The sequence below is a fragment of the Galeopterus variegatus genome, unplaced genomic scaffold, assembly GCF_000696425.1.
Source record: "Galeopterus variegatus unplaced genomic scaffold, G_variegatus-3.0.2 Scaffold492, whole genome shotgun sequence".
Classification (NCBI taxonomy): Eukaryota; Metazoa; Chordata; class Mammalia; order Dermoptera; family Cynocephalidae; genus Galeopterus; species Galeopterus variegatus.
The window spans coordinates 396,718-416,020 of NW_007726603.1; the positions used below are offsets into that span (position 1 = coordinate 396,718).

General features: G+C 35.7%; 1 protein-coding gene across 1 annotated transcript in view; it reads right to left on the reverse strand.

Moving 5' to 3' along the window:
* WDR44 (WD repeat domain 44) overlaps window positions 1–19,303 on the reverse strand; it is a 77,991-nt gene that overhangs the window by 11,519 nt on the left and 47,169 nt on the right. Inside the window, exons 9-13 of the mRNA XM_008569407.1 lie at window positions 17,815–17,921; window positions 16,905–17,056; window positions 12,931–13,069; window positions 11,556–11,620; window positions 2,256–2,369 (exon numbers count right to left, since the gene is read on the reverse strand). Coding sequence (XP_008567629.1) covers window positions 2,256–2,369; window positions 11,556–11,620; window positions 12,931–13,069; window positions 16,905–17,056; window positions 17,815–17,921 — 577 coding nt within the window. The remainder of the gene's footprint in view (window positions 1–2,255; window positions 2,370–11,555; window positions 11,621–12,930; window positions 13,070–16,904; window positions 17,057–17,814; window positions 17,922–19,303) is intronic.

Here is a 19,303-nt window from a genome sequence, read left to right on the forward strand (position 1 = left end):
CAAATCTCTCAAAATAGATCACAGAATTTTCAAAGCTAGGAGAGGATAGTGTAACTAATTGAGGGACTGTGCTGGTTGCATCGCCCAGGAACCAAACATCTACCTGTCAAAAGCTTCCAGTTGGCAGAAACTCATCAATTTCTGAACACCTATTTAAGGGGAGAACTATGAGTTAAACTGAATGAGGAAACTTAAATGAGACCCTAGTGTTCTTTGGTATGCCTAAATATGCTAAACAAATCAAGGTAATGATGACATTTATTGAGCACTTATGATGTGCTACACATTGTTCTTAGCACTATACAGCAACCCTGTGAGGTAGGTATATTATCCTCTTTTACAAATGAGAACAGCGAGGCACAGAAAAGTTAAATAACTTGACGAAGATACACAGCTTGTCAGTGGCAGCTGGGATTCAAACCCAGGTAAGTCTGGCTTGAGGTCCAGGCTCTAACCACTACATACTCCACAAAGTGCTTAAGTAGAACACATGTTATAAAAAGCAACAAGGCACTTGGTCATTTGCTAAACGTAATTAAGAATCTTTAATCTTTGACGGTAAAAAGACTAAGTGCAAATATTGATTTAGATAAGTAATTGTACTGATATAAATATATATATATGCTATTTTGGGCAAGTCTAAAACGTGTACATTTTATGTAGTATAATGTTTATAAATAGATGGTGTACTTTAATTAACAATCGAATTTGAAAGATTTGTTATTTTGAAACATCTAATAACAATTATTTTTACTTTCAAGATCCATTTGGATCTCCGTACTAAAAAAAAAAAGATCCACTCAGTTCCAAAAAAGCTTTGAAAAGTACATGTAGTTTGCTTTATAATTTCCTGTTGATTAATCACAACTGTATACAGACTAAATCTATGGTTCACTGTTCATTAAAACTGACTTTATTCAATCTTGCCATAGTTCATTGTTTTAAGCATATGAAAGAGATATAAAGACATTCCTATAATATTAAGTGAAGGTGCTGAAGATATGTTAAAACTTGTTCTATTATGCCAAGAAGTTTCTGTTCAATAAATACTTATTGTATAAATGAAATTAAATAATTTTCTTGAACTAAGCACTGATCTTGGGAGTCAAATAAATTAGATTAAAATCTAAGTCCTACCTATAACTAGTTTTGTGATCTTAGATAAGTTTTGTAATCTTAGATCATCTACCTCACAGGGTTGTTATTGTAAGAATTAACAGAGTAATTCTTGTTACCTGGCACAAAATAAGTCTTCAATAAATATAAAAACCACTACAAACACCGATTAGGGTAGACAATGAAGAGAAACAACAGTAAAATAAGATCTGGTTCCTACCTTCAAAAAGGCTTAGAATCTTGTTGCAAACAAGATCTAGAAACGTACATAGATAACAGTTAAGTAAAAATGGAGTTTTAGGAAAAGAGCATACAGATAGGTGATAGTAAAACAGATAAATATTTGCTTTAATTGTCAGGGAAGGTCTTAGAAGGAGATGGGATTCAAGAGCACAATAAAGGATGAATACATTTTGGCTCAGTAAAGAAGAGGGTGAAAGGCACTCTATGTTTGGGGATAGAACAGCAAATTTTTTTTTCTTTCCTCTGGATGGGGGTGGGGGGTTGGGGACATGAGGATAAGCCCTTAGGGACCATTCCTGTATGGAGCACAGCCACATTGAAATAGCTCATCTAGACTAGTGCTTCTCAAGGTTTTTGTGGTGAAGGACTGTTTCTGTTTTTTTAAATTTCCAATTAAGATATTTGATCAGTGGCAAAACAGCTCTTTTACTTCTGAAATAATTTTGCTCTAAGGAAAAAACAAAACAAAACAAAATTAAGACTTACCATTATAACAAGATTATAATTGTTAAACATAAATTAATAATTTCATGAATGTAGATTAGTCCCAAAGCAGGCTTGATTAGATAGATCAGACTTCACCTTTGTAGTTGAAGCCATATCATTTTGCTGAGGATAGTTACTTTGCAAAATTACTGCTTATAAAAGAATCAAAAGGTAACAAATATACACACAGATCTCTAGATAGAAGCTGTCAAGTAATATATAAACATTTAATTATTAGCCTAATCTGATGCTTCTCTTTTTTAACTTAGATTAATTTGTAGATAACTCCCAGAAAGGATATATAAACATCCAACACTTGACAGTGACAATCATACAAATAAAACATTGGTTTTTATACTAAAACCATAGTTACATAGAATTAATATATAATTTAAATAAATATTTCTTACTTTAGACCACGAAAGATCAAGGAGATCAGCAGTATGTCCTTTATATTTGCAAAATGGCCTTTGCCGAAAGGGTGCATTTTTATCATCAGGGTCTTCATCAGTACCACTGCATACCTATTTAGACATAAAGATAAACTTTAAAACTGAGATGTAAAACTAGCAAAACAAAAGCTTCATACTCTTCCCACCCCATCTGTTCTCATCAGTTTGTATGAGGCCTGACTAAAACCTTGAGCCACCAAAAGCAAGCTCCCCTTTATGCTGATCTACTACTTAGCACTTCTTTTCATGTCCTTGCCCTAACAAACCGGGATCATCCCTGAAGACATCATGCTACCACAATCTTATTCCTTCCTAACAGAGCCCCCAATTTGTCCTTTTCTGATCACCTATTCCTTCAGGAGAGGCGGGGGCCAGCAACAGGTAGCGAATCATGATTGGTATAAATTAATCCAGATCAGCTGATTCCCCTTCCTATTGATGACTGCTTTAGGCATGGGTGTGTGTTACAATTTTCATTAATTAGGCAAAAGAAAGAGTTTATAGGGGGGTAGGGCATGAGAGAGTAAGGGGAAGCTTCTAGAAAGATTTCTTCATTCTTAAAAAGGGGCATACTAAAGGGACTTTCCCCTTTCCTGAATCTGAACATTGTTGTCAGCATGTGACACCTGAGACTGTAGCAGCCATCTTAGGACGACAAGGGGAACAACCCCAACAGACCAAAACAACAGAACAAGAGTACAAAGCAGGAAGACGGTAGGACCCTGGTTTCCTGATGACACTATTCACAGAAGCTGAATTAACCAACCCTGGAACTGCCTTACCTCCAGACTTGCTTCCCCATTGTTTAAGCCATTTTCAGTTGAGTTTCTGTTATTTGAAGTCAAAAGCATCCTGACAGAGGTAGGTAGAAAATAATGCCATATTCATGTGTGCTGTGCACTTAGTTACAACATGATTTTGTATTCATTATCTGAATGAAACCTAACTACTCTTTGAGGTACGTATTAACATTATGAAGATGAAAAAATTAGGGGACAAAGTTGAGGCTCCAAGGGTTAAAATGACATAGTAAAGGTCACACAGCCATCTATGGACAGTAGAACCAAAGCAGGAATACAAGTCATCTAACTGTAGGTCCACAGTTTGTTCCTCGAATGTTTTACAGGATGTAGCATGAGGAAAAATATGAAGTGTTAGCTAAGCTTTGCATATGTAGGGAAGGGTAAAAAGATGATGAGGGCAGAGAAAAAAGTATATGGAGATATAGTAGGGGATTAGAGTAGAAAGGTACTTTAAGACTGCATCTGAAGAGCCTCGAATTTTTGAAATTCTAAGGCAATGGAGAGCCAGCACAGGTTTTTGAAAAGGAAAAATAACATGATCTGGTGCCTTTGGAAGAGAACTCTGGGCAACAATGTAAAAAATGATTTGGAGAGAGAGGGAGTGGAGGCAGAAAGAGCAATCAGTAAGTTTAAATAAGAATGATAAGGGCTTGAACAAGGACAATGGTCATAGGGATAGATAAAAACTGCCACTATTGTTTGTTTGGAACTTTACAGTTTACAAAAAACCATCTTCACATCAACCATGGAGGTAGGTCAGCAATATGGATGCCTGGACCTTTTGCCAAGCACTCCCAATTCCTGGATGACTAGAACTACTTACCCTAATTTTGCTGTCAGACTAGTGAGCACTGCTAGGTGACATAAAACTAAACAGGCTTGCTCCATACATAAAAATCAACGTTTTGTTTAATAATTACTTACTTTTCACTAACTCCTTAGCACAGTTCCCCTAGTAGTGATTCCAGACCTCTTCTCTCCTCCTTAAACATCATTTTTTCCCGACCCTGAGGAAGCAGCCCCGAAGCAGCACCAAACCAGCATCCCCTGCAGGATCCAGGTCCGGTGAGTCCCTGCCCCTGAGAGGCATGACCCATCAACCCCCAGGACCTGAGGCAACAGCACCGAAAAGGCAGCCCCCAAGGGATCCAGGCCAGACACCAGGGTGGAATGAGTGGACCGTGAAAGCCTCTGCCACAATGACTAAACACCAATGGAGAGATACTAGAAATATGAAAAACCAAGAAAGTACACCACCACGAGAGGAATATAATAACTCTCAAGTTCTAGATACTATAGAAAAGGAAGTCCTTGGAATGGCTGACAAGGAATTTTGAGCAACGATTCTAAGGAAACTAAAGGAGATACAAGAAGGTTCAGTCAACACAATGAACTGATAAAAAGAATACAGGACTGAAAGAGGAAATGTACAAAGAAATCAATGCCCTGAAAAAGAATGTAGCAGAGCTTGTGGAGCTGAAGGATTCATCCAATGCGATAAAAAACACAACAGACAGCTTAACCAGTAAGCTAGAACAAGCAGAAGAGAGAATTTCTGACCTTGAAGACGTCCTGTTCAAAATAACACAGACAGACAGAAAAAGAAGAAAGAACTTAAAAAATTAAGGAAAACCTAAGAGAGATAATAGACAACCTTAAGCACTCAAATATCTGAATCACCAGAGAGACTTGCTTTGTGTCAATGCAAATCAAAACCACAATGATATAACCCTTCACACTTGTTAGGATGGCTATTATCCAAAAATGGCTTATTATACAAAAGATAAGTATTAGCGAGGATGTAGAAAAAAGTGAACCCTTGTATACTGTTGGTGAGAATGTAAATTGGTGTAGTCACTATGAAAAGCAATATGTAGGTTCCTCAAAAAATAGAACTACCATATGATCCAGCAATTCTTCTTCTGGGTATATATCCAAAGGAAATGAAATCAGTATATCAAAGATATATCTGCAGTCCCATGTTCATTGCAGCATTATTCACAATAGCCAAGACATGGAAGCAACCTAAATGTCCATCACTCAACGAATGAATAAAGAAATGTGGCATATATATATATATATGGTGGTTGATGATGCTGAGCACCTTTTCATATACCTATTGACCATTTCTATGTCATCTTTGGAGAAATGTCTACTCAGTTCCTTTGCCTATTCTTTAATTGGATCATTTGGTTGGTTGATTTTTTTTGCTATTCAGTTATAGTAGTACCTTATATATTTTGGATATTAATCCTTATCAAATATATGGTTTGCAAATGTTTTCTCTCATTCTGTAAGCTGCCTTTTCATTTTGTTGGTTGTTTCCTTTGTTGTGCAGAAGCTTTTTAGTTTGATTTAGTCCCACTTGTCTACTTTTGCTTTTGTTGCCCGTGCTTTTGGTGTCATATCCAAGAAATCATTGCCAAGGCCAATGTCTATACATACATACATACATATATATACACACACACGCATATACGCACATACACGGTAAAATATTATTCACTCTTAAAAAAGGAACTCCTGTCATTTGTGATAACATGAATGAACCTGGAAGACAGGTTCATTTCATGCTAAGTGAAATAAGCCAGACACGGAAGGACAAATACTACATGATACCACTTATATGATGAATCTAAAATAGTCAAACTCAGAATTGGAAAGTAGAATGGTGGTTGCTAGGGGCTGGGAAAGTGGGGAACAGGGCAGTATTAGTCAAAGGGCACAAAGTTTCAGTTATACAAAATGAGTAAGGCCCAGAGATCTACTGTAAAGCACAGTGCCTATAGTTAACGATACTGTATTGTATAGTTAAAAATTTGCTAAAAGGGATGATCTTATTTTAAGTGTTCTTATCGCAATAATAATAAATAAGAGAGTGGGAGGAAACTTGGAGGTGATGGATAGGTTTATGGCACAGATTGTGGTGTTGGTTTCATGGTTGTATATTTATCTCCAAACTCATTACGATGTATACAATAAATACAAGTGTACTTCAAAAGGTTCGTGGAAAAACAGAATTAAAAGATAATATGAATCTTTCCACGAACTTTTTGAAGACCCCTCGTATGTACAGCTTCTTGTATGTCAATCACATCTCAATAAAGTGGTTTAAAAAAATTAAGTTCTAGGAGAAGTAGTGGACTCACAGGTACAAATCTATGCTATCTGCTCTAAGTGAATCATTGTGCAGTATATGCATATATTGAAACAACACACTGTACCCCATAAAAATAAATAAAATTAAAAAAAATTAACTTCTAGGAGGAGTGATAGACTAAGAAGTACAAAAATATACTGTTTAGCCTAAGTGAATCATTGTGCAGTATGTGTGTGTATTGAAACAATGCACTGTATCCCATAAGAATGTACAAATTTAAAAATTAAAAAAAAAGAGTGAAAAAAATGAACTTCTAATATATTACCAAATCTACTTATTTTGTTTGTCTTCCACTAAAATGTAATATACATAACAACAGATATTTTTCTCTTTGGTTCACTTCTCTAGTCCCTAGAACAGTGATTAAATACACAGTGGGCATGCAGTAAGTATTTATGGACTGAATGAAGGCATAGTCCCAGACCTCAAGATGTCAACTAGTAGAGCATAATGATTAACAGCATAAGCTCTACAGAAAGATCAGAGGTGGGTCTAATTCTGATGCTGTATCTACAGTGTGAAATTGGTGAGTTAATATCTCTAATCCTTCATCTGTAAAATGGAGTTATTAACAGTACTGAGGCATTTTTGTTTAAAATGCTGATACCTACATTTCACAAAAATTATCTCTCATTCCCTTAGAGTTAACTCCCTTCACTCAAGTTCTATATTCTAATGATCTACTCTCAAAAATTTTAAGCAGCAGTTAAATGCTGTAACACCCATATTGATGTTTCACTAATCAAGAACACTAAACACTGATTTACCCAGGAAAAATATTAATTTCTAGGCAAATAGCATATTTATGACTTCTAGTATAAAGAAGAAATCTTATACTTATTAGAATAGATACAAAATATTCATACTTGCAATCTGACCCAATTATGGATTCTTAGAAACCATGAGTTCTAACAGTCTCTGCTAAAGCCAATTATTTAAAAATCCCCATTTTATAAGTCTCTAGCATAATGGAGCAAACTAAGCATGGAGCTCTTCTTCTTTTACAAGCTACTTTTGGAATCAACAGAAACAGAGAGCATAGTAGCCAGAATTCTAGGCTTGGTGTCACCAATGAGTAGGTAAGTGATTTTGGGCATACCATTCTGTATGCTCAACTGTACAATAGGCACTTATATATATTCTATTTTACACAGATGCTGAGAAGAGTGAAAAAGTACTTCAATAAGATATCATTATCATGAGGAAAAAAACAATATACACATCAGGAAAATAAAGTCCATTGTGCTTACTGTGCCTCATTGTGGCTAGCACTAGTTTAAAAGATAATTCCAGATACCAAACTCCAATGGCATGTCAAAGAGGTCTCTTTTAACTAGACCCAAACAGAATGACAGAAGTTAATGAAACCCCAGATGATCTTTTCCTGAAAACCACAGATATAAAATGTTGCTCAAGCACTCCAGAAAAAAGCCCAGTACTCCAGAAGAGCACTAATTTTTATGTCAAAGAATTATTATATCCCACATTAAACAGCTATGTATTCAATAAAATTGGGAGTTACTTAGGTATTTGGGGGTTTCTGGGGGTTAGATGGAAGTAGTTAAGAATCTGTAAGTAGGACTGTTGAAATAAGCCTAATACAACATGGTGCAGAAGACAGTCCCTGTTTTTAGTAGTAATCAATGCCTGGAAACTTTATGGTAAATTAAATTAATAAAAACAAACCCCTTTCCCTTAAGCAAAGCAGTTAAAATTTTTGCTGCTACATTAGTCAGCAAAGGCTTTATGGAGGAAGTGGTCCATGAAAAATGGGCAAACTCTGAATAAAAAGAAGGGAGACTGAAGGCATCCAGATAAGGGGAACAATAGGAATAAAGGCAGAGAGGCAGGAATTCAACACTGAGTATAGGCCCACTACAGGCAGGAATGGGGTTAGATTCCAAGGATACTAAAATCTGTGTACATTTCTTTGCCTGAGAAGATAAACTAACAAGGAAGATGAAGTAAGTAATTTCAATATAAAGTACATACAATGTGCTATCAGAACACAAATGAGGAATAACTTTTCCTGCTGGATTCAGGAAAAATAATAAGAGAAGATATTTGCACTGAATCTTGAGGGATTAGTAGGGCTTTGCCCTGTGAAGAAAGGGGACAGGAGATCATTCCTGGCAAAGCAAACAGCACGGACAAAGCCATGAAAGTGAAAGAGTGTTTAGTGTACAGGCCTATATCCAGCATGGCAGGTAGGATGCACAGGCACTAGGGAATAAGAACTGAGTTAAAAGGTAAGATGACACAATATTTGGAAGGACCACATTCTGGAAGTGATAAGGAGCCATCAAAAGATTTTAAACCACAAAATAGCACAGTCAGATCTGGGTTTTGAAAACACTGGCTGGTGGCAGTGTAGAAAATGAATTGGGTAGTGACCAGAGGCAGAAAAAGCAATTAGGAGACTATGGCAAACATTTAAATAAGTATTGAGAACATGGACAATGCAAGTGACAATGGGAGATGAGGGGACAGATTCCATGGGTGTAGTGGATTGAATTATGTACCCCCAATACTCCCTGAAACTTGAATTGTCTCCCCCAAGTTGTATGTTTTAGAAACTTGGCCCCCACTGTGACTGTTAAGAGAGTGGGAAATCCTATTATGGTAATTGAAAGGTGAAGCCTTGAAGAGGTGATTAGATTGTCGGACTATGCCGTAGTAAATGGATTAAAACTGGTGGTCAGAGGTGTGTTTCTGAGGGCTTTAAAAGAAGAGGAGAGTCTGCCTTTTGCTCTCTCTGCTCTCTCTGCTTCCACCACCTTGCAATGTGAGACCCCTGGGTCACTGTTGCCACTGCCAGGTGGACTTTGGATTTCCCAGCCTCAGAAACCGTAAGCAATAAATTTTATTTTCTTTATAAATCACCCAGTTTCAAGTATTTTGTTATAAGTAACAGAAACAGACTAATACAGTAGGTATTTGCTGGTGGGGGTAGAGTACCTAGGAATTCGTAACTAATTTGATATGTGGGTAAGAAAAAGTAATCGAGTATTTTTGACTGAGTTAAAGAGGTAATTTGTGGATGTTGATGCCATTAAATAAGGTTCAGAAAAGAGAAGCAGGTTTGTAGGTAGGTGATAAAAATTTCCATGAATTGGGCCGGCCCGGTGGCGTACTGGATAGTGCGCCGCTTGAGAAGCGCAGTGGCGCTCCCGCCCGAGGGTTCGGATCCCACATATGGACCGGTTCCAGCTCACTGGCTGAGCGAGGCGCGGGAGCAACGCCGAGGGTTGCAATCCCGTTGCCGGTCCCCGGTCCGGTACGGGGGCAACACTGAGGGTTGCAATCCGTTGCCGGACACGGAAAAAGACAAAAGGGTTGCAATCCCGTTGCCGGTCCCCGGTCCGGTACGGGGGCAACACTGAGGGTTGCGATCCGTTGCTGGACACGGAAAAAGACAAAAAAAAAAAAAAAAAAAAATTTCCATGAATGACCATTACCATCTAGCTAGATACTCAAGCCTGTGATTCATCCTAGGCTGCTCACTTGCCACCCCAGTTAGTCAGTCACCATGTCCTAGAAATTTGATGACTTTTACATCTCTTGAATTCAGCTTATCTTTATGGTTTCTAGCCCCACTGCTATCATAATCTATCATATTTGAAGTACATTTCTCTCCTGGGTTAAGAGCCTCTTAAGTGGTCTCCCTGTCTCTAGCCTAGAGCTCTCATCCAATGTATCCTTCACAGTAGTACCAGAATGCTCTTTCTAAAATAAAAAATTTGAACATGTTCATTAAGCTCCTAACTGAAATCCTTCAAAGCCCCTCCCCGCTCCTAGTAACTTGCAGGATAAAGTTCAAATGTCTTGGTTTTACACAAAAGGCCATTTAAAATCCCGCTCTTGCTGATGCCTCCTATCACACTCACGCATGCATCCTTTGCTCCAGTCACATGGAATTCCTTGTAGTACCTTTAACATGCCATGCTGTTTCAGCCTCCAGACCTTTGCACTTGCTATTCCCTCTGATATGCCCCATCCTGCCTTCTGTCATATAGTTTCTAGCTCAAATACCAAGCCTCCAGGAAGCTTTTCTTAACACCTGCCTTATAAGGCTGACTCCTATTCTTGTGTAATACCTTCTGTAGAATATCACTATCCAATAATGTAATTGTGGATTTTTTTCACTAGTCAGCAAGCTCCCTAAGGACAGAAAATACGTCTCATTTGATTTTACAGAATCTAGCAGTGTCTGCCACACACAGCAGGCACTCAGAAAACATTTCTTTAGGGAGTTCAGTTTTGGACCTATTAATCAATGTGCTTGAAGAACGTGCAGGTGGAGAGATCCTATATATTTTTATGTGAAAAGTGCAGCATACACAAAAAGATTGCATTCTTGTTTAAAAAATACAAAGATACTTAAAGGAAACAAAGAATTATGGATCTCAAGCCAGTTCAGGACTAGAGAGTGTTAGTAGACATGTCTATTGAGAATGGCCAAGGACAGACCCTGAAAAACAGCAAATTTAAGGGAATGAAAGAAGAGACAGCAGGGATATAAGAAGAAAACAAGTAAAAACAAAGCCATGAAAGCCAAGAGGAGGGGAAAAGTCAATGTTAAATTCTACAGAGCCAATGAAATACCAGGAAAGTACTGTATAGCAGGTGGGTATTTTAGGTTCCTTTGTTTATATCACCCTTGCCTAGCTCAATACACAAGAAGCACAGGGGACAACTCAGCATAATATTTTATACTCTACTTTTTAGGTTTAAAATTGGTTATATTTAACCTTCCAGCTCTAAAACCAAATAAGAATCATTAAGATATTTTAAACTATCTGAAACTGTGAAAAAGCACTTATTAAACCAAGAAGATTGGAAAATTAAAACATCTAAATATCTTTTTTCTTTCCTTAATTACCTCTTATTCAGGTATCCATTATTGTTATTTTTAATATATCTAACATGGATTTGAGGGGAGGGGATTTTTGTATTAAATTTTGGGGCTTTTTTTGGCAGCTGGCCAGTAAGGGGATTCAAACCCTTCACTTTGTTATAAAACCTTGCTCTAAGTAAGTGAGCAAACTGGCCAGCCCCTTATTTAAGTTTACATTAGTAGTTTGGTTCCTTGAGTAATATTAGCCACTGTCTGGCAACCTTTAAACATCAAAATTTTTAATTTTGCAATTCTAACAGAAGAGAGTCTTGTTTCTAATAACACATCTTAATTTTAATTGTCTTCATGCAAATATAATTTCTGATAAAAAGATACTTTATGGTAAACACATTAAATCATAGCATTTCACAATAGTAACCATAAAACAATGAACATACCCCTGTATCTGTATCAGATTTTGATGAATTTAGACTTTCCTGAGAAGGTGATGGGGACACACGTCCTAAAAACATAATAATTATAAAAAGGCATGTATGTACACACACCCCTCCACCAAAAAACAACATTCAGAAATAATGATGCAATAATACCTAATTAATAATCACAGAATGTAATAATCTAGAAAAACACATTTTCTAAATGATTGAAACATAACCCTATAAGTACCAAAATATTTGTTTTTATCATTCTCATATAAAATCTTTATAAAATGGTTTAACTATTTCCCTAATTTAGTAAACAAAATACTGTTAAATCTACAGTATTCATGGTGAATACATTCTTATTCATCATAACAAGTAGCAAGAGGAACAATAAAGGGGCAGAAAAGGTCTGGGCTGGTGTTAAGTCACAAGGGCCACCGAAAATAGTTTTCCTGCTCCAGGCAGGGCAATAAAAGAAATGACAAATAGCTAGGACTAGAAAATCTCAGTGTATAGTTAAGATAGCTTAACTTCTTGTCAACTCTCGTCATCATCTTCAATTATGTATTGCAACATAATGCAAGCAATACCCACAAGGGTTTACTGAAGTATATAGGGTCTAAGCTTGTCAGTTTAGTGAATCATCCTAGACTTCTATGTTCCTCAAATTGGTGCCCTCAACTATACGCTACACTCTCACCCAAAGTCACCTCTATTCTCCTTTCTCCTACCTCTTGACTTCTTGTTTTCAGCTTTAATTGATTTGGGGGGAGAGGTGGTTGGGAGAGAAAATGGATTACACACTTAAATAATTCCAAAAAAAGAATTCCGTAAACTTAAAGGCCCTATTAACATGAATTCTACATAACTTCCTGATAACTTATCATGATACATAAATACCTTTACACAGTTGTAATTAGTGTGCACACATATAATGTTCTGAGGTTTCTCTTTTCCATTTAACATTTTTTCATATACCCCTTGATATACTGACAATTTGTATTTACTTTCCATGGCTGTTTCCTTAATTATCCTTTACTTAATGGATGTATATATTATTCTCATTCTTTTTCTGGTTTAATTAGATACTTCATTTTAACCTAGGATAGAACTGAAGGTTGTCAGGGGAAACCAAATAACTGCTCTCAGTAGGTGACAAAATTAACTATGCACTACACCTGAATAGGGATAAATAAATATAAAGTTTTGTAGTAGGTCTTTTCATTGGGTTTAGAGGCTTTTTGTTGTTGACTTCTGCCTTACTTTTAGGGTTTTGGCTATTATGGTAAGTACTGGTTGCTGCAACTGACTGCCAGATAAGGAGGGCATTGTTATACGTAAAATGTAAAAATTCCAGATTTCTCTGAATTTTTAAATAAATGAAAAATACCTTCAGTATTGTATTTCATTCGCATATTGTTGAAATAGTCAAAAGCATTTTTTAAAGCCCATATTCTCACTACATTGTCTTGTCCAGCCGAGGCAAGTAATCGGCCACAGTGAGAAAATTTCATGGTCCAAACAGCTCCCTATGAAAACAAAAGGTCCAAAGTTATTACTTTAAAAGTTTAGAGACATTAAGTTAAAAATTGTGCCAAATTACACATACTAAGATAATGCTCATGTTACTAACACCACTTAAGGCCAAAAGTACAATAGTTCTACAATACCACAAAGGGAGACTTTCAGAAGGGAAGATAAGATAGTTGCAGTTTGCCATAATCTAAACTAACAACTAAGACCCCAAACTTGTTCACATATTAATGAAAATGGGAATTCTGAAGTAGCCAGAAATCTTAACAGGAAAAGCACAAATCAAATCCTAGTTTAAGATATCAGTCCCCTACATAAAGGGGCCTGGCAGAGCCCTCAGCACAGCACTAAACAACTCCTGACCAGAGCTGAGGACAAAAAAGTCCACCTTAACAGTGACCCTCATAGCACTGGAAAAAATATTGGAATGGTGGTGTCTCACCCTGTTTTTTCCCCAGAAACAAGGTTTCAAAATACATGGCTGAATCTTTAGATACAGGAAAGAGTGAGGAAGTGTATACATGTGTGTATTGTGGGGGGTAGTTTGAAGAACACAAGCCTTTAAAGTGGAAAGGACAAATCCTATTACAACAAATCCTATTATTATACACATCCAGACATATCATAAAGATTGTCCAAGTTAGAAGCAACAGCTCATTTACTGGAATGACATTCATTTCTACCATAGTCAAGTACAGTAAAAAATTTGTCATTTGGAACCCACCCTAATGGGATTTTACTTAAAACAGGAAATAACAAAAGAGAATCAATACACTTCTAGAAAATTCATCAGATTCCTTAAGGAAGGTACTATGATCAACTCAGTTTATGTGTAGATTATAAGCAACAAAATTTAAATTCCAATCTGGCTGCAACTTTTATTCTGCATTTTCTTTAACTGATTTTTTTTTTTTTTCTTTTGCAGCTGGCCAGTGTAAGGATTGAACCCTGGACCTTGATGAGCACCATGCTCTCGCCAGCTGAGCTAACTGGCCAGCCTGGCTGCAACTTTTAAACTTAAAATCTAAACTGATTCCCTAATCAAAGGCACAGTATCATTTATCCAGTTCTGAGTTTTATCACTGCCTTCCCTCTGTTCCTAGCATTTTCAGGAGTAACTGCAATACAATTTGTGCACTTTTGAAATCTACATTGGTACATTTGAGTTTGGGCAGAGAACTTGACCCTCCACCTCTCTCCTTGTTTTAGCTGAGTATCTCACTTTACAAAATATATTGAGCTTCTCAAATATTTCCATAAATTACTTAAAATATAGTAGAAACACTTTAAATATTTTTCAAAATGACAGACCTAATTTAAAGGCTTTAAAGTTTGGTACCTTTACATAGCTTTCTTGATGATACAGGCTGAGAGTTTACTTATTCAGTAACTCATTTCTTGGCAAGCCCATTTACAATAGCTACCAAAAAAATAAAATATCTAAGAATAAATTTAACTAAGGATGTGAAAGATCTTTACAATGAAAACTACAAAACACTGATGAAAGAAATTCAAAAGGACACAAAAAATGTTCATGAAAGACAATGTTCAGGGATTGGAAGAATTAACACTGTGAAAATGTCCCCACTACTGAAAGCAAATTACAGATTCACTGCAATTCCCATCAAAATATCAATGGCATTCTTCACGGAAATAGAAAAAACAATCCTGGCATTCTTCACTGAAATAGAAAAAAACAATCCTAACATTCATATGGAGCAACAAAAGACCCCAAATAGACAAAGCAATCCTGAGCCAAAAAAATAAAACTGGAGGTATTATACTACCTGACTTCAAATGATACTAAAGAGCAACAGTAACCAAAATGGCATGGTATTGGCATAAAAACAGACACATGGACCAATGGAACAGAACAGAAAGCCCAGAAATCAACCCTGGTACTTACAGCCAACTAATCTTCAACAAAGATACCAAGAACATACATTGAGGAAAGGAAAGCCTCTTCAATAAATGGTGCTGGGAAAGCTGGATATTCATGTGTAGAAGAATGAAATTAGACACCTATCTCTCACAATGGATTAAAGACTAAAAAGCTTTTGCACAGCAAAAGAAACAATTAACAGAGCGAAAAGACAACCTACAGAATGGGAGAAAATATTTGCAAACTACATATCTGAAAAGGGATTAATATTCAGGATACACAAGGAAATCAAACAACCTAATAGTAAAAACAACCTGATTAAAAAATGGGCAAAGGAGCTGAACAGACATTTCTCAAAAGAAGACGCAAATAGGTATATGAAAAATGCTCAATATCACTATCATCAGAGAAATGCAAATCAAAACTATATTGAGATATCATCTCGCCCCAGTTACACTATTATCAAAAAGACAAAAAATAAATGCTGGCAAGGATGCAGAGAAAGGGGAACCCTTACACACTGTTGGTGGGACTATAAATTAGTGTAGCCATTATGGAAAACAGTATGGAGGTTTCTCAAACAACTACAGATAGAACTACTATAGGATCCAGCAATCCCACTACTGGGTGTATACCCAAAGGAATGGAAATCATCATGTCAAAGGGATGCCTGCACTCCCATGTTTATGGAAGTTCTATTTACAATAGCCAAGAGTTGGAACCAACTTAAATATTCATTGACAGATGATTGGGTAAAGAAAATGTGATATATAAGCACAATTGAATACTATTCAGCTATAAAAAAAGAATGAAATTCTGCCATTCGTAGCAGCATGGATAAGCTTGAAGAAAATTATGTTAAGTGAAATAAAACAGGCACACAAAGAGAAATACCGCATGTACTCACTCATAACTGGGAGCTAAAAAATAAATAAATTTAAAAAGAAAGATACAACAATCACAATAATACATTGAACTTTTAAAAGAAAGAACAGAACTGAGGTTACCAGAGGCATGAAAGGGGGAGGGGAAGGGGGTAAGGGAGGAATTGGTAAAGGGAAACGAAAATTGATTACATTGTATAATGTCGAATATAATAATTATCCTGATTTGAGCATCACATATTGCACACAGGTACTGGTAGTCAATGCTGTATCCCACATATATGCCCAATCAACTGTGTTACAATAAAAAAGTTAAAGTTAATACTGATAAATGTACTTATATTTAATAAAGACAGTAATTTTCAATTAAAAAAAAAAAAGCCAGGCACATAGAGTAATACCACATGTTCTCACTCATAAGTGGGAGTGAAAGAGAGAGAGAAAGAGAGAGAGAAGAAAAGAAAAAGGAGAGTACAGAACTATGGTTATTAGAGGTGGGAAAGAGAGAGTGAGAGAGCAGATAGCCAGCAGTTGTTTAGTGGACATAATAAAGTTAAACAGGAAAAGTAAGTTCTATAGGTGTACATCTATAATTAACAATAATTTACTGCATGTTATCAAATGGCTAGAATGGAAATCGAATGTCCTCATCACAAAGAAATGACTAAGTTTTGTAAGAATGAATACACTAATTACCCTGATTTGATCATCACACATTGTGTACATGCATTGATATTTAACTCTGTACTCCACAAATATGTATAATCAATGTATTTCAATAAAAAAACCCTATTGCACTGTGATCAGAAAATATTACTTGTATGATTTCTGCAGCTTTGCAGACTAATAAATGATTCATTTTTGAAAAAAGAATTCACTTCTTGAACAATAATTCAGATAAAGACTCTGTATTACATATTCATTAAACCAAATTAATATAAATTCACTATTCCTGAGTCAGGACAGCAAAATTACATACATAAGAAGAGATCAGTTTCATAGAAGCCAAAGTACTTCTTTCAACATAAACAGTTATCAATCCTGAAAAATGAAAAGGTTGCTTACCATATGTTCACCACTAAGATCTTGTACTACTTTGATCTGATCAAAATCATACGGTCCTTTGAAACCATGTGCTGCTTTGAATTTAACTGGTCTTGTGTATGGCATTCCTTCATCATCACTTGATGAAGGATCATCTTGATCAGTATGAAATACTAAAAAGAAAGGAAATAGAAATTACTACTAGCTAGTAAACATACAGATACCATCATATTTTCATATCTACTGCGTACCAAGAAAATTCACTAAATGGAAAAAAAAATTGTCTATTACTATGTAACATATTGGTTAAGAGCACGTGGAGTCTAGTGCTAAATTGCCAGGGCTCAAATCCAGCTCTGTCATTTATTATCTATGTGATCACAAACAAGTCACACAACCTCTCTATTCCTCTCAAGGTTTTCATCTATAAAATGGGAATAATGATGGTACTTACCTCATAGGGTTTTATGGGACTAAATGAGCTAATTTAGGGAAAAGTGTTTAGAACAGTGTCTGGCAGAGAATAAGTACTATATAAGTGTTTATTAAATAAAACAAATGAGTACAATAATGACAAAGGCATAGGAGGTTAAGATCTGTGCAAATTTAGAAAATTTACCTAATTTTGAAAATATTTATAAAAACTAAATAGCCTTAAAAAACTAATTTACAACTGATTATTGAACACTCAACCCTTCCAAGTTGTCACAATCACAAAATATGTACAAATTCACGTTTAAGATATATGAATTCATTTTTCTTTGTATTCGTAAAATTAAATGATACAGTAACTTATGATTTATTGAAATACTAAAATGTTTAGCTATAAAGTCCTATTACTTTCAGTAGAGTGCTTCTTATAAACTACAGGCTAAATTTAGATGATTACAAATTAATCGAATATTCAGTAGAAATGTTCTATGTTACTTACCTTCATCTCTCACACTTTTAACTTTATTTATAGCACGTTCTCCATATTCCTCAGCAAGGTGCTTTGCTCTCTTTACTGACTTTCCAAGGAACTTCTTCAGTTGAGTCCTTAACAAAAGTAAAAAAAAATTTACTAACTCAACTGACTATAATAAAAGTTCAGCAAGTCACAGATAAACATATTAGTTGTGATAGGTAAAGTACATTATATTGAAATAACTTTAAAAAAAATAAAAACAACAAAACACGAATAGTAGTGTTTGAGTTCCCAAATCCCTTGTTTTATGGAATAAATATATTCAAGTTAATATGGCTACAAAGGAAATACAGGCACTTTCCCCAATTTACAATATCACATATTCCAGAGCATCAGTTTTCAATGGTGAATAATAATTGACTGGCAGGGGTAAAATGGGAAGGGGAGTATTTAAAGTGCAGATAATTGGGCCCCATCTCCAGATAATCTGATTTAGAGGGTCTGAAGTGAATTCATGAATCTGCAGTGCAGTGAGAATTGCTTTGAGCAGACTGCTTTAATGAAAAGAAAAGTAAAAGAAAAAAAAAAAAAGGAGAGAAGACTGTTTTAGAGAGTTTTCCCTAAAAACAGATTTTACTACTGAAATGAAGGGTAAAGAGGTATTTACTTACAAAACAGAATGCTTTGGTAGCCTAGGATGGTCCCTTGTTCCTTCTCTTTCAGTTTGGGTATTTGCATCTAATAAGATTAGGTTGAGCTCTCCCAGTAAGTACTCCCCAACACAATGTAACACAAGTATGCATCTCAAGCTTCCATAAACAGGACTTATTTACTGCTTTTTCTATTACCTAGGTCTCACATTTCATATATAATTAAAAACAAACAACACACGAAAATCAACTACATTGTATATTGATAAAATATTTTTTTAAAAAAAGAAAGAAATATTGTTCTTGACTATAGTCAAAAAAAACCCCAAATGAACAAAAAACAAAGAACAGTACATGCTATTTAAAATTAAAAAATTACAAATCGGTGGTAAATTTTTATCAATTCATGTGAGCTCATGATACTGGGGACAGTATTTTAAAAAGTTGCTAAGTTATATATACAAAGATGTTCACTGCAGCACTGTTTACAATAGGTAAAAAGTAGAAATAAACTAAATTTTCATCAACAGAGGAATGGATAAATAAGTGCTGGTATAGAACACAATAAAACGAAGGAGGCAAACCTCAGTTCTTTAAATGTGCCAAGCTCTTAGTCACCTCAGGGAATTGGCATGTGTGCTTATTTCTGTCTAAAACACTCCTCCCCCGGCAAATTCCTATTCACCTTTTAGGACTCAGATCAAAACAGCTCTCTCACAATATGGCCTTTGATTTTAGACCAGGTTTTTCTGTTATATACTCCCACAGTGCCCTGCACTTTTCTTTTATAACAATCACTACAAATATAGCTAGATTTATCTGTGTAATCACATGCTTGGCATCTGTTTCTCTCATTTAACTGG